Consider the following 18,887-nt stretch of genomic DNA (forward strand, 5'->3'; position numbering starts at 1 on the left):
TGGTGGACTCGGACTCGGGGAGGGGGCACTGTTGTCACTCGCCGCGGCTGTGTGTCGAGTTTTTGTCCAGGAGAAATGGCCGGGATTAAAGGTTAGATATCTTCACTTTTTTGTTTCGTTTAGAAAAGCCTCTTGTTTCGGACTCAGTTCGCGTAACTGAGTTCAAATATCCCGAAGACAGATGGACGCGTTTTCCATGTCCAGCGAGCTAACGGTAGAAGTAGTTAGCCGCAGGGCCAGTACAGTCGTTAGCATTAGCTAGCTGAATTAAGTACACTTCTTTGACTAGCTGCTTTATTAACATAATCAAATAAATATTAACGTCAGCAAGCCAACGTGTAACGTTGCGCCATTTAACCGTTTTCAGTGTCATTCCCTTCTAGTGGTATAGCAACGTAGTGGTTGCCGTTATAATGCTAACGCTAGCTGCACCTTAACTTCAGTCGCTGATTGAGATGCTGCGCTTGTTGCAGGTGGATTAAATTGTTGCGAACGAGCAGCCGCACGGACTGTATCGCTTTCAGACATGAATCACGAAGCCCTAATGGCGTGGCTTACACTGCTAACGAAGCCGTTACACGTGAAATCAGCTGATTCATCACATGAGAAGCCAGGGGCCCTGCGGCTGCGATGAGATTGTTTAAGGGTCTGGGGACCACACACGCACAGTATCACAGAGAGGGTATGTGGCTTTGTCCATGCTGACCCCCCCCCCCCGCCGTCTGTCTTTTGCAGCTCTCATCAGCCTGTCCTTTGGAGGGGCCATTGGCCTCATGTTCCTCATGCTAGGATGTGCCCTCCCTGTGTACGAGTAAGTACCACCATCACACACACCATGTGATTCTGTCACTGTGTGTGTGTGTGTGTGTGTGTGTGTGTGTGTGTGTGTGAGAGTGCGAGAAGGACACTGTTCAAACTTGGAACCAAGATGCACCTTGGGTGATCCCATCACAGGTTTACCGCAAGTGCCGGTGCGTGGCTGAACTAGGAGACATTCTACTTTAAAAAATCCTTTCAAACATATACAAATAATCTGCTTCGAATAACAGAACATTTTATGTCTGGGTATGGGTTTTCCACTTTGTTCTCCCTCATTCAAGCATCCAGAATCTATGAATATGGAAATAAGTTGGACACACACAGAAGGGTGAAACTGAAACTGAAGTTTATTTGGATGTCATGTAAAATGAAACTTGACACTTACTGAGAAATCTGTTTCATCTAGTCCCATTTTTTTTTTTTTTTTTTTTTTGGTGGCTGTCACAGCGAAGAAACACTTCTGGAAAGGTGTTGTTGGGAGGGGCAGTAAGGTTTTTTCGCTCCTGATAGACAGAGGGTGGATAGTCGCTTTTGATCCTCAGAAAAAATTGCCAGATGATATCTTTGTTGCCCAGCAGCCAACCCTGCGTGGACCAGTGCCACGTCGCAGCTCGGCTGTTGAGAATCACTGCCCCAAAGGACCACAATTTTGGATATTATAAAGTAGGACATTAGTAGCGCATATTCACAAAAAAGTAAATAAAATTACCACAAACCAATTGTCAAACCGTAAAACTGGGGCTTTCGTGGGCCACTTGACAGTTGTCCGCTTTGCTTGGTTGCCAATCCCGCCTTGCGTGAATGTACAACACACATCAAGGATGCACTGGGATCTGACTGATGGGTGGAATTCAAACACACATCTGAGTTTACAGGAAAAGGCAGCCTGGTAACTTTGCATTTGGGTATTTGCAGCACGCCACACCGCTCAGGCAGCTTAGTTGGGCAGAGCTGATTTGCCTATTCAAAACTGTGAGCAGGTTTTTCAGTCCCTACATGTGGGGGATGAGCTCGGGCGAAAGATCTGGCTCTTGTAATCTAATCTCATTTTCCTCTCAGCCGTTATCAGGGTACTAAATGACAGCCTCAGACCAGCAGAATGTAGCAGAGGATGGCTCTTAGAAAAGCAATAAGTGATTATTAGTAGAGACTGGTTGGTATTATCAGCCAATTTCAGCTTGTCGTAGATAAATTGGTATCTGTATAATTCAGGCATTAAGTAACATGTTCATAATAAATGGTTGTCCATCCCAAATACTAGCTTATTCATTGTTTATTATAGATAGTATAGCTCATTCTAATTCAGATTTTTTTTTTTAATATACAATTGGGTCTTAGTTGAGTATATTTTGTTGTATTTGTGTTAACTGGCTTAATTTTTGAAATTCACTGTTATATGTGCTTTTAGTGTTAGTATTGACACAACTTTAGTTTTCAACTGTTTAATGTCCTGCTTATTACATATCTTGGCCAAAAATCTACAGTAACCAAATTTAAAACATCCTTATCAGAATTGCTTGATATGTGGCTATGTTAAAAACCAAATACTGCTGGATATATTGTTGCCTGATATTTGGTATTGGCATCCAGAGGTCAGAGAAGTGTAGCTCCTGCCTCATAAAAAAAAAAAAAAAAAACACCCTTTATCATCACAGCATGGGGGTAATTATCTCTTTCGCTTTTCTCTCTCTCTGCAGCAAATACTGGCCTTTGTTCCTCCTCTTCTTCTACATCCTCTCTCCCATCCCTTACTGCATCTCGCGGAGGGTGGTCGACGACACAGACTCGGCCAGTAATGCCTGCAAAGAGCTGGCCATCTTCCTCACGACGGGCATCGTCATTTCAGCCTTCGGCCTGCCCATCGTCTTCGCAAGAGCCGAAGTTGTAAGTTGCAGTAGCTTAGCTTTGGGCCGATGTAGAGCAGTGGTTCCCAAACTGAAGGTCATGTTGCAACATAAATCTGAGAGGTTGTTCTGTTAATTTTTTTCTGACTTGGCTAATTTTGGCTGGGATAGTTTAAAAACAAACAAACAAGTTTAAATTAAACAATCTCAGAAATGGGCATCGCTCTTTGATGGCTTGCAACGCTAGGATATGCTAGGAGACATTGTTTTGCTCAAAAAGGTCACAAGCAAAAAAGGTTTGGAAGCACTTGGGGAGAGAATATTGCCTCAGCTGTGTGCACAGAGGTTTGGAGTGATGCTAGTGCACCAGAGCAGAAAACATAGTCACCATAAAAACAAATAAGACTTTTTAAAGCAAAGAATACTTCATGGAATATTAGACATTAAATCCCGGCCATTATTATCATCACACATTTTGAAAGAATGAATCTTTCAGAACATACCTGGAAGTTCACATCTTAATCTGTCACTTTTCATAAGACACTGTAAGTATCGTTTGTTGGCTTGTGAAGCTTCAAATGTGTGTTTCTTTGTCAGTATCAGTTCTGGTTGGACACTCCTACTTTTTATCTCGCTCTGCTCATGTTCTGTCTCAGTTGAACATCCTGTTTTGTTTTTTTGTTGTTTTTTTTAAACCAGAAAATGAGTAAATTCCAGTGTCAATCAAAATTAAAACACGTTGCACAACTCGTCTTCGGTACACCATGATCTATTAACCCAATGCTTTTGGCTATTTTGCCCTCATTAGACTGGTGTCTTTTGTTTCTGGTTTCTCTATTCACAATAAATCATCATGTGCAAGTATAGAAAACAACATTACTATCATTTTTAAAATACCTTTCACAAATAACATTTACCTCCAGTCTACACTGAAATTTACAAGATAAATATAAATCAGTGCGAAATATACAATATTCCAACCAACTTTTCAAAATTTTCTTTACCAAATACAATATTTTCTGTGCATTTTTAAATCAAGATAACAACTGATGTTAAGTGTGAAGAGTATATGATTAAAAAAATATCTGAGAATATATTTAATAAAGATATTCAACATTTCTGAAGCTTAGCCTCAATGCTGCTTTCCCAACAGGTTCAGTTCTTGAGGTAAAGACAGCCAAATGTCCAGCAGCAGATTACTGGATTACTGGGTCTGTTTGTGTGTGACGGAGCAAGCAGATGTGGTCATTTGTAACGGAGAGCCATTAAGAGAAAAAAACAAAACAAAAATCAGTTGAGCAATTAGAAGCTTGTTTTAAAAAATTATGTTTGGTTACCGTGCATGATGAGTATATCGCTGTTGGCTGCTGTTAATGTCCCATCCTGCTGTTCTGTCCTGAATATACAAGTGTAGAGCAGCGTGGAGAAACTATCCTGTAAACCATTGTTGTTGACACCACTAGATTTTGGCCTAAATATTATGAATGACTGAATTATTAATGTTTTGGTTTGCAGATCGCCTGGGGGGCGTGTGCGCTAGTGCTAACGGGTAACGTAGTCATCTTCGGCACCATCCTGGGCTTCTTCCTCGTCTTCGGATCCAACGACGACTTCAGTTGGCAGCAGTGGTAAAACAGCAGAGGGAGGGGGACACCTTAGTCTGAACTGTTTTTATTAGCATTATAATTATGGTAATACTGTTTGGTTCTTGTTGTTGTTATTTATATGATGACCGCCCATGAATAGACTCACTCCAAACCAGTGCAATACTTTTTTTGTTCTCTTCTCTTTCTTTTTTTTTTTACCACCTGCATCATAATGAACTGACACTAGTGGGATGGAAAATATTGACTTTCATTTGGATTTTTCCTCATTTTAAATTTTGCTCTCTGACTTCTGTGTTTGTGAGTCTTCTCCATCTGTGTGTCTGCTTTCATTTTGAGCGTTGTAAACCAAGTGATGGTGAACAACTGCTTGTGTTATCTGTGAAAATATGTTTTGTTTTTTTTGTTGTTTTTTTTTAAATCCAATTGAATGTCCAAGAAGATTTAATCTGAACAAAAGGACAGGGTCAAGGTTGTCTGGCCTCCTTTTCCCAATCAGTTGTTACTCTGGAAATGCTTTTTCTATATGAAGGGCACAGATAATGGTGCATTTCCAGTGTGTTGAGAGTAACTCAGCAGAAAACTGAGGGAAAATCTGCACAGTATGAGCTCAGATTCAACACCTTATGAAAAAGCTCAATTTTTATTTGACATAGACTTATTGGACTGAAACTGTGTTTTGTTTTTTTTTTTTTTTTTTTGGTCTTGTCACATTCAAGGGTAAAAATTCAGCTGATAAAGAGCAGATTTTTTGTCAGCTTTTTTGTCTGAGGTAATGCTAAACTCACCAAGCTGTGAAACTTGGCAAACGAGTGTAGAGGATCACTGTGTGTTTGTGAAAGAACTGGGCTGTTTTGCCACCAACCATACACATCTTTCAAACCCTTTTAAGTGTGTAAATGTGATTTAAATCAGCTGTATTTCCAGCGATGTGATATTTCTTTCTGTTTGTCATCACACAAAATAAGGAGGTAGTTTTCAGAAATGTTTTTTTTTTTCCTATCTCAGCTTCCACTCAGTGAAACACCCCGACCGCCACCGCAGAGATCAGCTTAAGCTGACTCGGTGTTTTCCCAGGCGCCAGCTGGATGCAGGCTGCCTATACACCATGTTACGCTGCATCTAATAGCTCTTACCTCACTGTACGTATGGGTTAGCCTCGCCTAGTCAGATCAAGGGAGCGTGAAAAGCCTGTAGTAGCCGCCAGCTAGCGTAGGATTAGCTTGAGGACGGCAGCCAAGTGACAGTAAGACCTGGGCTACTCATAAACAAGGCCCGGTCAGTCACTAACAGCCCTTAAGCTTTTAAATGTGACCACTTCGTTCTGACTCATTCAAAGTAAAGTAATCCAGACACTATACTTGGCGTTGATTAAGCATATTAGGTCCTGACTTGGTGCACACGCCCCCACATTTCCTCACACCAGCACTTCCAGGATAAAAACACAGGTTTACGTTCTATGATTTCTTTTAATTTGGAAGTTTTTCTATGTTCCCCGGCTCGTGTAAAGGAAATTTTTATGTTGGTTTGTGTAATCTGATGCAGCTCTGGGATCAACAGTCAGTCAGGTGCAGGTCTCCTGTTTGCCATTATGTTTACCTGCATTAGCGGTAGCTGAACAAGGAATTAAAGCATCTGCTGCCACGTTTAAGCTCCAGTGTGCTGGATGGAGAGTTGAGCGTCGAGCATTTCCTTTTTAGATGTTAATTTTGTTTTTGTTTATTTTCCTGTGGATGGCGCTGTTTGAACATGTGCTCTCTGGAAGATAGAAGATATCATTTCTTTTTTCTTGAAGACTGATGTTTTTAAATTTAATTTTTTCCCACCATTTCAAGAATGAAATGTTTTAGTCATTGAGGGCTGCAACTAACAGTACTTTTCAACTAAGCAGCTGATTATTTCTTTTTCGATTAATTGATTAATCATTTGCTCCATAAAATATCAGAAAACACACAATTATAATACCCTAGAGCACAAGGTGACATTATAAAATGTCCAACCCCCAAAATATTTAATTTACTTTACTGTTAGACCAAGAAAAGCATCAAATTCTCACATTTGAGAAATCCGAGGAATCAGATTTATGACAGTGTTACTTGAAAATTGTCTTAAACGATTGATTAATTACCATTCTAGCTGCTGATTAATTTTCTTTCAATCGTTTAAGTGACTAATCGTTGCAGCTCAAAAGTCATTTTGTCTTAGCAGGCCTGCATTGGAGGTAATTTTTACCACGGATTTCCATACGCAGCAGATTTCCAATGGAAGTTTTGTATTGTGTTAAACTCTGAAGCAAACAAACGCTCTCAGTATTCACACATTTTGTCTCACAGTTACAGTGTAATGTCTCATTTTAAACCCCATTTTTTATGATTTTAAACCCACAAATTCTTAACTGAAACTTGCTTGAAAGGTGTAGCTCAACATTTTGGTAAGAGAAATGAGAAATAGATGTCTACACATGTCTACACATTAAATATGACGGTAGAGCCAGGAGCCGATTAGCCTAACTAAGCATAAACTCTCAATCGGGGGGAAACATCTTGTCTGGCTCTGTCTGAAGTTCAAAAATGTGCCTACCAGCACCTCTAAAGTTCACTGATTAACATAGTTGATCTCATTTGTTTAATCCATAGACAAAGAGAAATGTAAAAACAGCATTTTGTGGTTTTAGGGGAGCTATGTGCTGTAACTATAAACTGCTGAGTAAACTGTTAAGGCACATAACTTCTTCTAAAACAACAAATTTTCATTGCTATATTTCTGCTTGTGTATGTATTAAACGAACAAGTTACATGATAATTGTTAAGTTTTAGAGATTTTGCTGGATGTTTTTCTTTTTTTTTAACTTTGAAGTGAGTCAGACTAGCTGTTTTTCCCTGCTACCAGTCTTTATGCTAAGCTAATTGCCTCCCGGCTCCAGCACCATACCCGAGGCACAGACATGAGAATATCTCTCTTCCCAGCTAACTCGCGGAAAAGAAAACTCAAAAGAGTTTTTGCCAAAAATGTCATACGATTCACTTCAAATTAACTTTAACAATTTCTACATTCTGTCCTAGTCTCATTAAAAGCTGCAGCTATTAAGAAGAACAAATAGCGAACGTCTTAATGTTAAACACAAATGCTACAGTATTTCTTACATAAATTAAAAACACTTTCAGAGGAGAAAAGCATTGGAAATCTGCCGAGGAAAGCCATGGCTCACAAACGAACCGACAGCTGGGTTTTAGCACTATAAATTGGCTGTAACACTCCACGCTCTGTTATATTTCCTGTCTGGTACTTGACTCTTCCAGAGATCATAACCTCATTGTAGGCATTGATTGTATTAAAAGCACCGCAGTGATGGCAGCTTTTTGGTTTCTGTTGAAAACACGTGTAAAAAAAAAAAAAAAAAAAAAAAAAAAAAAGCTAATGTTGAAAACTACTGACATGATTTACGCATAATATTATGTGACACCACTTTGAATATAAGGAAAATGCTCTTAACAGTAGATTTACCCACTGGGGGTAGTTGGTGAGCCTGTGTGTGGTTGGACAAGCAGGCTAACTCCATATTGTGTTCCTGAGGCGTCAAAGTCTGTAAAGATTTGACGCTTAATTTGTCAAAAGTTCTCTGACTTTCTGTTTTGATGCGTCAGAGCCTGGTGTGTAGCTGTGGGACGGGTATCTCGGTGTTTCTGTTTTCAGACAGATGTTACATTTTTCTTTTTCTCACAGATTTAGGAGGATATTGTATTTATTTATTTTATCGGACGCTTTGTGTCAATGTCCAAGGCCATTTTTATATCTACAGTTTTTGTGTTAACGAGGCAGAAGTCAGCATGGTGGTTTTCTTTTTTTAAATAAACGCCATTTTTGAACATCCTCTCCTTTGAATGACTACAAATGCATTTGCATTGCTGGCTGGACTGCATCAGATAGACTCGGGGCCCCTCTACGCATTTTACAAGCCTTGACAGGAAATGAGCTTAGCTGATATCATCTGCATGTCCTAGTTAGCTCGTCTTGTTGTTGAGCAGCACTCAGTGCCCTCAGGAGAATCATTACTAGACACAAAAACAGAGTCAAAGCGTCTCATTGTGTCGAGAAGGACGATGAAAAGAAGTCTTTTATTGAAGAGAAGTCAGCTTTATGTGAATGAACTGACACTACAGTTTTAGTTGAGGTTTTAATCTGATTTATAATAATAATATTTTCAAAGTCATAATCCTTTAGGTTTTTATTATCTCAAACCTTATTTTTAGATCTACCTATGGATGGCATTTTTGTTCAACATTAGCCTTTAAATGCAGCCTGTATTTGCATCTCTACGCAGTAGTTTTCACTTTCACTGGCTGGTAGTTACTGTTATTCGTCTGTTTCTCGGGCAAGGCCCCTGGATACCAGTCTCATGTTATATATGTTATATCACATTATGCCAGTAACCAGTATTTTAGACGATGGACCATTATGGGACGCCAGTATGCTTCACCCAAACATTCTCTTGTAGGAACAGTACAGTAAATATTTAATGATAGAGGCAATAATGGGATACTTTACTGCTTTTATACACATCTGGGGTGAAGATTGTCATTTAAATGACAAATTAATTTGCAAAAAATACTGCAAAGTGAAGTAGAAAGGAGGAGGAGGAACGATACCTTAGCTTTGTCTCCATCTGCTGACAGGGAATGTGATGGCAGGTACATCAGCAGCAGCTGCACATAAATTGCAGTCCACAGCTGAATTACAGACTCCACACACCTTCCCTTGGCTTGACACTTTCGAACTCTATAAATAAAGTTTGAGGAGAAGAAAGAAGTCGTGTGTGAGAATGGTGTCCTCATTATAGACATGTTTGTCACCAAGGAGACAAAACTTCACACTTAGTGTAATTTTAAAAGTAACCACTTCCACCCTCTGTGTGGCCTCTTCTTCGCTAAACCTTTAACTGGTATTTATTAACAATATCTGTGGTACTTTATAGGCTTTGATAATGCAAGTACACAGCTTTCGGTGCATTTCTCACCTTCTATTATCAGCTAGGAAACAAAAAGCAGTAGTAAAGGAGTCCCTACACCGTCGTGGGACAATAAACCAGTGACACTCAGACTGATGAACCTCATTAAATGCTTGGAACTCTGTAAACCCGACTGACCCATCAGAGATGCGTTAATAAATGATAATAAAGAAAACTCTGGGATGCATTGCAATCCTCCAAGGAGGAATTCATTCACACGATCAGTAGTGACTGAATGTAAAGACTAGAAAACATTCCTACCGCCACCAAGGCTGCGCAGTCCTCTTGGTTTGTTATTTTCTAACTATAAAACAAAAAAAATGTTCAAAATGGTTTAATCTGCATCTTGGATCTGCATCACAACGCACATGACGCAGATAACTGCAGGATAGACTTTCAAAAACACACCTGGTACATAAAATGCAAACTGTTCTCCTACTGTTCTCCTCTTTCTTCTGCTAACAGAGTATCACTAATACACCCAGTAACTTCGATAAGTATTTATTAAGCCTTCGAAGGCTTTATAATGCTGCTAGACAGTACTTTGTGCTTGAAAATTTAAACTACTCTAAGTCCCCAGACTGCTAAAACAGAATTTACACCGCAATGCTAAAACACTGACACTCCGAGTGTTGGAGTTTGAGACGGTTTGACACTTCAGGAAATGGACTTATCTGCATTCCGGTGGAGAGTTAAATAAGAAAATCGATACCACTCAACATGCAGCTGGAGCCAGTAGCCGGTTAGCTTAGCTTAGCATAAAGGCTGGAAACGGTGGAAGACAGGTAGCCTGCTATGTCGGTGGAGACTCCGAAAATCGTGCCACCGTCCAAATACTCACGCACCTAACTTTACCTCCACCGACGCTGCCCAGTCCCCCCGATTTGTTACTTTCTCTTCATAGGGCGTTCTCAAAAAGTTTTGTCCAGGATCTGGGTCACAACGCACCCAGCGACAGTCAAAGGGTACACGCATCAGGCTGATTTAGGTGAATTTAGTGCAGCAAGTTTTCTGCAGACACTTTTCAGACTATGTTCAACGCACGAAACTGCTAAAGCACAATACTAACACACGTGATTCCACGCCAGTGGTGTTTTCCTATATAAAATGTCTTGTGCAATCCTCTATAATAAAAGTGCCAACCTGAGGCTCCTGCTATACAGCCGCCTGCCTGCCTGCCTGACACAACATGCCCAACGTGCTCCAGCTCTCTCTCCCGTAGCTCTCGCTGCCCTTGGGGGACAATTTTAACGAATTTGCGTATAATGTCGGATCAAGCCTTCAACGGGTGCAAGTCATAATTTTCCTATTTACTCAAGCAGTGGGCCAGGTGGCAACAAAACACATCAGTCCTGAACACACACACCTCACCTCAACCTCGGTGTTATGAAAACAGCGGCTTGGATTAATGCTTAAACCTGTCCTCTGTAGTCACACTCCAAGTACAAGTCTTCCTTAAGGAGGGACAAGTTGGACGGGGGGGTTGTCAGATATTGCAGGAAACGTTCACGCTGCGTCTTATCTGACCATGTGGGACACACCTGCCCGAGCCTTAAGGATCACGGGAAGGTGGAAGACGTTTTAGAAAAAGGGGAGAGCAGTTCAGGAACAGATGAGCATGAGGAGGTTTTTCAGAGCACACCGGGACGAAGACTACAGTCAGATCCAGTATCTGACGGCCAAGTGCACCCGCCTGGCTCATGACAAAGGTAAGTCACGGGGGTGAAGACTTTGACCCCTGAGAATAAAGTTACACATTTACGTTTATAGGGAAAAGCAAGTACTGCAGTGTACTGGTGAAGTCAAGCGTTGACTACCACTACTGCACTCTTGTCTTTCATGTTGTTTACACTCAGCCGGCCGTTTATTAGGCACCCCTGGCTAAAAGTAACGCAGTCTAATACAACGGTCCGGCAATACACCTTCCCTTCGTGATGGCTTTTGTTAAAGCTGCTGATTTACCTTAATGATCGTTTTGGGGGATGTAGTTTGTGTTGCTGCTGATCCTTATTGTGTTTTACTGCCGGGGTAAATAACGCAAACGCCTCCCTGCATAGCGCAGTCCAACCGCACCACAAGCTACATCCTCCAGAGTGATCGTAAAGCTGGATCAACACCTCTCTGAAACGGTTTCGACCACAACCGAACATGACGGGAGGATTTACAGCTGAACTGTTGGTCTGCATCAGTTTACTATTTCATAAATTGCGCTTGAGGCACCAATAATTAACTTAGATCCAGGTTTAATAGGAAAAAAGCCCAAAACTCAGTTACAGTGTCATAATGACTGATGATTATCCAAAGTGACAGGTGATTTTGTAAAATACAGTTCAACTTTAATGTGACCTAATGTGTAATTTAACACACATAGTACTGTGGTTTGTAAAAGTTTACACTTCTCGCTATTTTACTGGATTTTTTCAACTTCGTGGGGTTCATGTTTAAAACTGGTTTCATGCCATGAAATGATCCACCTACAGAAAAAGACCGTAGCGGACTAAAGAGGTTCAGGCTTTGTGCTTCAGCAGTAAGATTAAAGTGTTGTTAGTACCTGCGAATTTTCTCTGCACGTCGTAAGAAGTAAATAGTACGCTTAACAAGGTTCTAAGGTCATGACTCGAAAGTGAAAATGTGCCTTACAGACAGTAACATTGTGTGTGTGGTTGTATTTATTGCTTTAATATTGCCGGGGCTGAATTATCCCATGAAAACTATTATTGTACAGTGACTCTCAGTAAACAGGTCATCGGACTAACGATAGCTCTTGTTTTTGTGAAGTAATATACAACATACATTATACAATACAATATTGTATATATACAATATACATAATAATACACGTATACATGCATAAACTAAGTCTGTGACCCTGTCATGTAAAGCAATGAAGCACGTTTTAATTAAAGAGTAATAATCTCTGAATCATTTCTAGAGGACTCAAGAGTTAAGACAAAATTGTATTTGACCAAAATAAAATAAGAGGTTTCAGAAAAAGTCAGCGCTAGTACCTGTGATGCACAGAGCTGAAAAATAAGTCGTAGTAGTCCAGAGGTGGAACCAGTATTCAGATCTTTCGCTTAAGTAAAAGTAGAAGAAAGAGTCCTGCATTCGACCTAAATCAAAATGTAATTATTAACAATTACTGTTGTAGCTGCTCGAGGTGGAGCTGGTTTTAACTGCTTAATATACAGGTAGCCAGTTCAGTCCAGTGGGTCCCCTCCAAAAGGTCTCAAGATAAATCTTGGGTTGTCCTGATACACATCTGGTTTCACTTTTTGGACTTTCCTCTGATCTTTGATGTTATTTATTTGATTTTTTTGGGGTGAGATATTGCATTTGTAGGGGGAATATCAATAGATATCGTAGACGTCTGAAACATGACAAGGGGCCCCAACTGGAAACTGTCTTTTTTTTTGTAAGGGGTCACAAGCCAAAATAGATGGGAATCCCTGGTTTATTCTTTAACAATGCATTGTTTTTATATAATATGCAACGTATCTAGATAGTTGGGAAATTGTTTCTCAATCTGTATGTGTGTGTACCGAGAATTGTAAATGTGTACACAAATCTGTAGCCGAAGGTTACTTTTTGCCCTGAGCTCAGGCTCACAGGCTCAGAGTTCGGAGATACAGTTTCACAACTCTCCACACAAATATGCAAATAGTATTGTTACACTAATATCCCCATAAGAGAAACTTTATGAAAAGCTAGCATGTTCACAACTCCACTGTAGTGTTTGGTTCATTATTTTGACATAAATCGAATATTTCACCATTATTGTTGTGTGATGTGACGCCTGAGGCAGAAGCACGTCCACAAATGTTTCCTTTATTTACTCTTAAAACAAGATCAACTACAAGGGCACTCCGCCAAGGCGAATGTCAAACAACATACACCAGACTTCAGAGAAAAAAAATTAACTTTATAGCAAATGATCCGGATCTGCCCCCAAATTTAACGGCTTCTTCCCGGGCCCACGTCCCACCCCTCCACCAAGTTCGGTGCAAGTCGGTTCCGATTACTGCGTAATCCTGCTGACTCCTGGGTGAAAACGTGACCTCCTCCATATCCATGACGGATGTTTCTCCTGAAGATTGGTCTGGTTCTGATGAGCGCCTGAGAGGAATTCTGTTTCATAACTGCTTTAGCTTTGGTTTAAATTGTACTGGTTATTTCAAAGTAATCACTGTTTTTGTTTTTTCTGGGCTTCTCATTGTGGTATCTGTAGGGTACATCAGGCCTCTTGCAAATCAAGCAGGTATAGACGAATAATATTGTTTGCCACTTAAATCTTTAGTTATTTTCTTTAATAGTTAACTCTTCCCTCTAAACCCAACGTGACAGTTTAGTTATATGTACCTCTGAAACACGTTTTAACTATAAGTTCTGTGTAATTTGTACAAGCGACCTGGCAATGTTATCATTCAAAGACGAGTTGTAACGGCCTCAGTAGAGCAAATTTGATGGCTGCAATTTTTTTGAAGTATTTAGTCCCACTTTACTGCGACAGATTAAAACGGCAACACCGACACACCTCGTCTCATCACGAACGGGGATAAATCTGTCAGCTGGGAGGAAAGGTTTCCAGAGGATTTCATAGGCACGGCACACTGCGAACACTCGTCAAGTTAAACTGCACTTATGTCATAAATGTCTTTGTCATGAAACGTCTTTTCAGGATACCATCACATTTAGCAAAATAATGAGAAGGCTAGAACCATTAAGAAATCCGGGACCTGTGTAGACCTCTGTTAAGGACCAGTAGGAGTGGGATCTATCTACTGTACCTACCTGAAGTGACATTTTCACACGAGAGACGAGGACAGCCGCAGAGAAGACATCTGGCAGAAATGTCCACAGCTGCCACATGACCCCACGGTTGAAGAATCCGTGAAACACAAAGGACATTTTCCAAGTCCCAGTCCTGTTTCCCTGTATCATTTGTTCGGTTATCTCTTATTAAATCCCACCGCCTATGTTCTTTACATCAAAATCCCTCTCTTCTCTCTTCCTGTGTGATGTTAAAACTCTACATAAATGTATCCATTCCAATGTGATTTGGGTCAATTAGCTCGTCCTGCCCATCCAATTAAACCACCCCTTTGGTTCTTAGCTCTCTGTTAGTAGCAGCTAGAAGGGTGTTATCATTATAGTAACAGTTTAGTTAAAGTAGTAAACAATGGGTACTTCATTCTGTGGGTAGTAAATCTGGAGAAAGGAGAAAGGAAGGCTCTGCGCCCTTGGGTCCAATGCAAGCGTTTAACCATAAAGTCAAGCTCTGGTCTTTAGATGTTCGGGTTCAAAAGGATGAAGGCCCGGAACAAAGCTTGTTTTATGATTGAGTTCTTAATTAAATCGAGATTTGATACTTTTGGCCTCGCACGACAGCCTAATTGAGTGTGGTGAGTCGGACGTTTTGTACCTTCTGTTAACACGTCCGAGTGGCCCCCGCGTGGAGCCGATCGTCTGTTCGCCCGCAGCTGTGGTTTAGCTCTCCAACCTGACCTTGGTTTTTAATGTCCTGTGTGGCCGCAGCGTTGCTGGACAGGGAGTTTCTGGTGTCCCAGCAGCGGGAGAGGAAGCTGCAGAATGATCTGGAGGAAGTGACGGCTCGCCTCCTGCACCAGGAGCAGATGAACGTGGAGCTGAGGATGGAGCAGGACCAGCTCGTCAGGGGGATCCACCAGCAACAGGTGAGCTGTCAGAGGGCAGAGCTGCTCTGTGGGAAGAAAAAAAAAGAAATAATCTCATTGGTTGAGCGGTTGAGCCATGAAATAGTCTAGAAGGTAGAGGATTTTCTGATGTTGGATCAGTCTATAAAAGTGTCTTTCAGTTGTTTTCCCCCCTTGTGGTGCAGTTCAAAAGAGCAAAAAACTGTATAATCCTTTACATTACACTAATTTTTAAACTTTTTTACAGTATGAATAACCAGCATCACGGTTTGCAGAGGCTACAGCGTGTGAGCAGAAAAAGCTTTGTCACTTTTAACTCTCTGCTTTTGCACAGCCAGACTGTAGGGAGCAGACCTTGGTATTCTAATCTAATAAATCAAGCCACCGATGAGAAAATGTCCCTCACGCTCATGATGGTATTTAATAAAGCCCCGAAGATAAACGTGCAGTTTTTCAGCTGCAAAAGAAGCTCTATAATCCATCACTGATTCATACCGTGAGATAATGGAAACCACTCTTCCTCCTTCATATCTTTACTTTCCAACTCACAAGATCCCCAAACTGAAAGAGCCACGAAATGACTAAACCATGCGGCCGCAGTTTTGTGGTCATTTTTCATCTCTTTATAGTCATTATGCGTCTCTTTGTGGTATTATGGAGTCTCTCTGGTGGTTTTGCATCTCTTTACGGTCATTTTGTGTCTCTTTGTGGTCGTTTTTACTGTCACTTCAAACAGGGGCTCTGGCCCAGGCGTCCCCCTGATCCCCCGGACCGCCGGGCCCACTGTCTCCGTCGTCATCACGGCTCTGCAGCAGCACCGCCACGGCCTCGCACGCCAGGCTGCACGAGCACCGCAGTTCTATCCGAAATGGTCCCGTCTATTTCTGAACAGGCTTTACAGAACATTGACGTGAAGGAAAGTTACGTTTGGAGCCAGTACCCTTACAAGTTCACCGAGCCAACAGTGGTACAGACTCCATGGCTGCAAAGAGCGTCAGAGCCTAACTTAACTCTGAATAGTTAAAAAGAAACTCAACTCAAAACATTAATAAAATAAAAAAGGCAACTCTTGTCATTCATTTTTAATACAACACTTATAATAATGGAAAAAAAGAAAGTCCACAAATTAACCTGAATTGCTACAGGATCGTTTGGCTAAATTGGAGCGCAGATTTCAGTGAGGCCGTCATTGCATTTTACTGTAATTGATATCAAAATGATTCCCAAAACAACAGTCAGCTCTATTGCAACCTCAAACGTTAGCGTAGCAATTAGACTCTTGTTAGGAAATACTTAAATAAAGGCCAACGTCTGTCCAATTCATAGTCGTTTTTTAAATTTGTGTCATTTAACCTTGTAGTGTTTAACCTCACTGCGGTCCCATAATTTGAATGCACATAGCCATGACCATACCAATCGGCCACCTATGCTACAATTGCTGTAATTACACTGGAATTGGACTACCAGTAAGTGCCAGTGTTAACATACGGTAAATGCAGAGGTTTTGGCAGCGGTTACCCAACCTTCTGGGTTTTTGGCTGCTCGACACGGGTTGCATAGGTGTGAGCTATGAGCTGCGAGCAGTTTAACTAAAGAGCGATTTGTTTTCCATGCTCAGACTGTTTCGTGAGAGAAATCTGAGGGGGGAAAAAAAAATCAGCATATTTTAATTTGGCGGAAAAATGTTGTTGCCTGTTTTTTTTGTTTGTTTTTCTTTCCGGACTGGGAACCCCTTGATTATGGAACTTAAGGAAAATGTTCAGCTCTTCTAGAAACTTCGATGGCGTTCGCGTGACTCAGTCACTTACCCCGCATATGTTTGATATAGTTTCAGGTTGGGGCTTGCCACAAACTCTCTGAGGTGTGTAGAGGTGTGTTTGATATCAGTTGTGCCGTCTGGGCAAGATAATAATGCTACGGTAGGGCATCTCCAGGGAGATCTGGAAAGGTCAGGGAGAACTAAGTCTAATCCCTGCATATGAGATTAATATGCAGGGTTAATATGTGCCATTTATGTATATGTTGTCCATGTTTGGGTGCCTGCTGAGATTAAACTACTGGACCATGAAAGTAACAGAATTCCGCAGGGAAAAAAGACAATTAGTTGGAATGCATGGTGTAAAATAGGTGATGCAGAAGGTACTGGCACTGGCAGGGACTCCTTAATGCTACGCACGCGTGTATCAGTATGTCCACGTGTCTCTCATGCAGGACCTGGTGGACGTGCTGCAGCGGCGCGTGGCCCTGCTGGTGGAGGAGAGCTCCCGGGACGCGGAGCTGCTGCGGCAGGTCGGCTCCGAGCTGCTGTGCCTGCAGAGCTCCGAGGTGAAGCTGGAGGGCCTGATGGAGGAGCTGCACGCGGATGCACAGCACGGAGCTGCGGTGGCAGAGAGCCTCCAGGCGGAGCTGCGCAGGTAGGGGCCACGGGAGTTGTCGTGTCCTCCGCATTAAGGGGTTTCTAACAAAGCACAACGTTTAAATCAAAATTAGCTTAGTGTTGAGGTTTTCTTTTCCCCTTTATTCCACTTGCACTACTCTAGAGTACATCCCTGGGCAAGTTTCTTGCTGCGACGCAACTCAAACTGCTTTATTGTCTCTAAATAAATTAAGTAACATTGCAATTAAATAAATCATAATATTTGTCCACATTGTCAAGCGGCTCCCAAGTTGAGAGGAATAGCAGCACAACCTCCACTGTACCGCTCCAAGGAGCTCACAGTATCATCGCAGAGCACTTGCTTCCTTTGTGCACTGCATCGTGGGGCAATGGTGTTTACCAGCAGCCCACTCAAAAATCAAGCAGGTGTAGGATGAACAGGCGACACACTCGAAACCTGCTTTAGACACGGTATGTAGTATGGAACTAAGGCAACGGGACTCATGGGAAACGAGGTCTTACTGTAGGGTCATTCTAAGAGACAAAATGGTCTAAATTCATTCAATTGCATTAAGAGATAAGACGGAGGTTAAATGTAATATTTCTGAGAAAATGAATCATATCTCTGCGGATTTGAAGATGTAACAGTTTTGTCAGCGACTAGCAGCAGTCAGTCATTACAAACCCACGCTGAGCAGCCAAAGATTGTTCAAACCTACGTAACCTCATTTTAAATCCTAGTGCAGATCCCAGAGTTTCCAAAGACGCCAAGCATGTCGGGATGACTTTTGGTGAAATGTGTAGAAAATGTTGCGCAGGACATTGTCGAGTATCTACACTGGATGGAAACAGCGGAGCCATTAAAAGTCACTGGGAATAATATTTCACTTAGGGTAGATATCGCTTACTGATTTCAGTTGGGAATAAAATGATTTTAGGAATGTTAAGGGAAAATAAAAGGGGGAAAGTGAATGCCAAGGGGTTTTAACCGCCTGGTGTGGTGGCCTCATGTTCCAAGTTTATCTAGTTTGGTAGTGCACATTAATTGTAATGATACTAAAATGATGGTGCACAACATTTTTAATCAGGTTTGCAGACTTGTGACCGTGTCACGGGAGACGAGAAGCTATGGAGGAAATATCTGAAAAAAAAAAAAAAAACGATGGTGGAAACCTGTCACTCTCCATGTTGTTCTTAGCCATGCTGAACTGTTGCTGGGTCGATTGGAACACATTCCTCCGTGTTTCACCCAGCTGTTAAAACCGAACAAAATATAAAAACCAGCAATAACATAAAGGATAAGGCCGCAGACGAAGAAAAGAAACGTTCAAATTAATAAAAAAACACGACAGTTTGATCACCATCTGCAGCAAAGTGGAGCCAAGTGAAGCTGTCACCGGCTGCTCTGCGAACCCTTCAGCTCAAACTGTTGTCTCAAGACGGAATAAAAACATGGAGTCTGAACGTGTGATTCTGTGTCAGCAGAAACGCAGTCGTCCTGGAGCTGCTGACTTTGAATCCCCGCGGAGGGTTCAGAAAAGTTGGCTTAGTGTCAGAATATATTAT

General features: G+C 41.5%; 2 protein-coding genes across 3 annotated transcripts in view; both read left to right on the top strand.

The window, feature by feature from the left end:
• leprotl1 (leptin receptor overlapping transcript like 1) lies at positions 1 to 17,203 on the top strand. Of its 2 annotated transcripts, XM_040120210.1 has the most exons (6): positions 1 to 91; positions 736 to 811; positions 2,517 to 2,703; positions 4,179 to 4,291; positions 14,808 to 14,965; positions 17,156 to 17,203. In XM_040120210.1, exons 1-5 carry the CDS (start codon positions 76 to 78, stop codon positions 14,863 to 14,865), a joined length of 450 nt encoding a protein of 149 aa, XP_039976144.1. In that variant the 5' UTR covers positions 1 to 75; the 3' UTR covers positions 14,866 to 14,965; positions 17,156 to 17,203. The 2 variants fall into 2 exon arrangements, with proteins under 2 accessions (XP_039976144.1, XP_039976145.1); XM_040120211.1 differs by lacking the exons at positions 14,808 to 14,965; positions 17,156 to 17,203 and having other exon boundaries at positions 4,179 to 7,681.
• The window catches only part of LOC120785676, a 15,638-nt gene continuing 11,656 nt past the window's right edge, over positions 14,906 to 18,887 (top strand). The window contains exons 1-3 of the mRNA XM_040120551.1: positions 14,906 to 14,965; positions 15,837 to 15,911; positions 17,156 to 17,358. Coding sequence (XP_039976485.1) covers positions 14,906 to 14,965; positions 15,837 to 15,911; positions 17,156 to 17,358 — 338 coding nt within the window. The remainder of the gene's footprint in view (positions 14,966 to 15,836; positions 15,912 to 17,155; positions 17,359 to 18,887) is intronic.

The sequence above is a fragment of the Xiphias gladius genome, chromosome 23 (genome assembly GCF_016859285.1).
Source record: "Xiphias gladius isolate SHS-SW01 ecotype Sanya breed wild chromosome 23, ASM1685928v1, whole genome shotgun sequence".
Classification (NCBI taxonomy): Eukaryota; Metazoa; Chordata; class Actinopteri; order Istiophoriformes; family Xiphiidae; genus Xiphias; species Xiphias gladius.

Excerpts from the sequence above, each read along its gene's own strand:
- leprotl1 (XM_040120210.1), top strand. Across the intron at positions 2,704-4,178 it reads TCTTCGCAAGAGCCGAAGTT|ATCGCCTGGGGGGCGTGTGC; the intron begins GTAAGTTGCAGT and ends TTTGGTTTGCAG. Across the intron at positions 4,292-14,807 it reads GACTTCAGTTGGCAGCAGTG|CGTTGCTGGACAGGGAGTTT; the intron begins GTAAAACAGCAG and ends GTGTGGCCGCAG.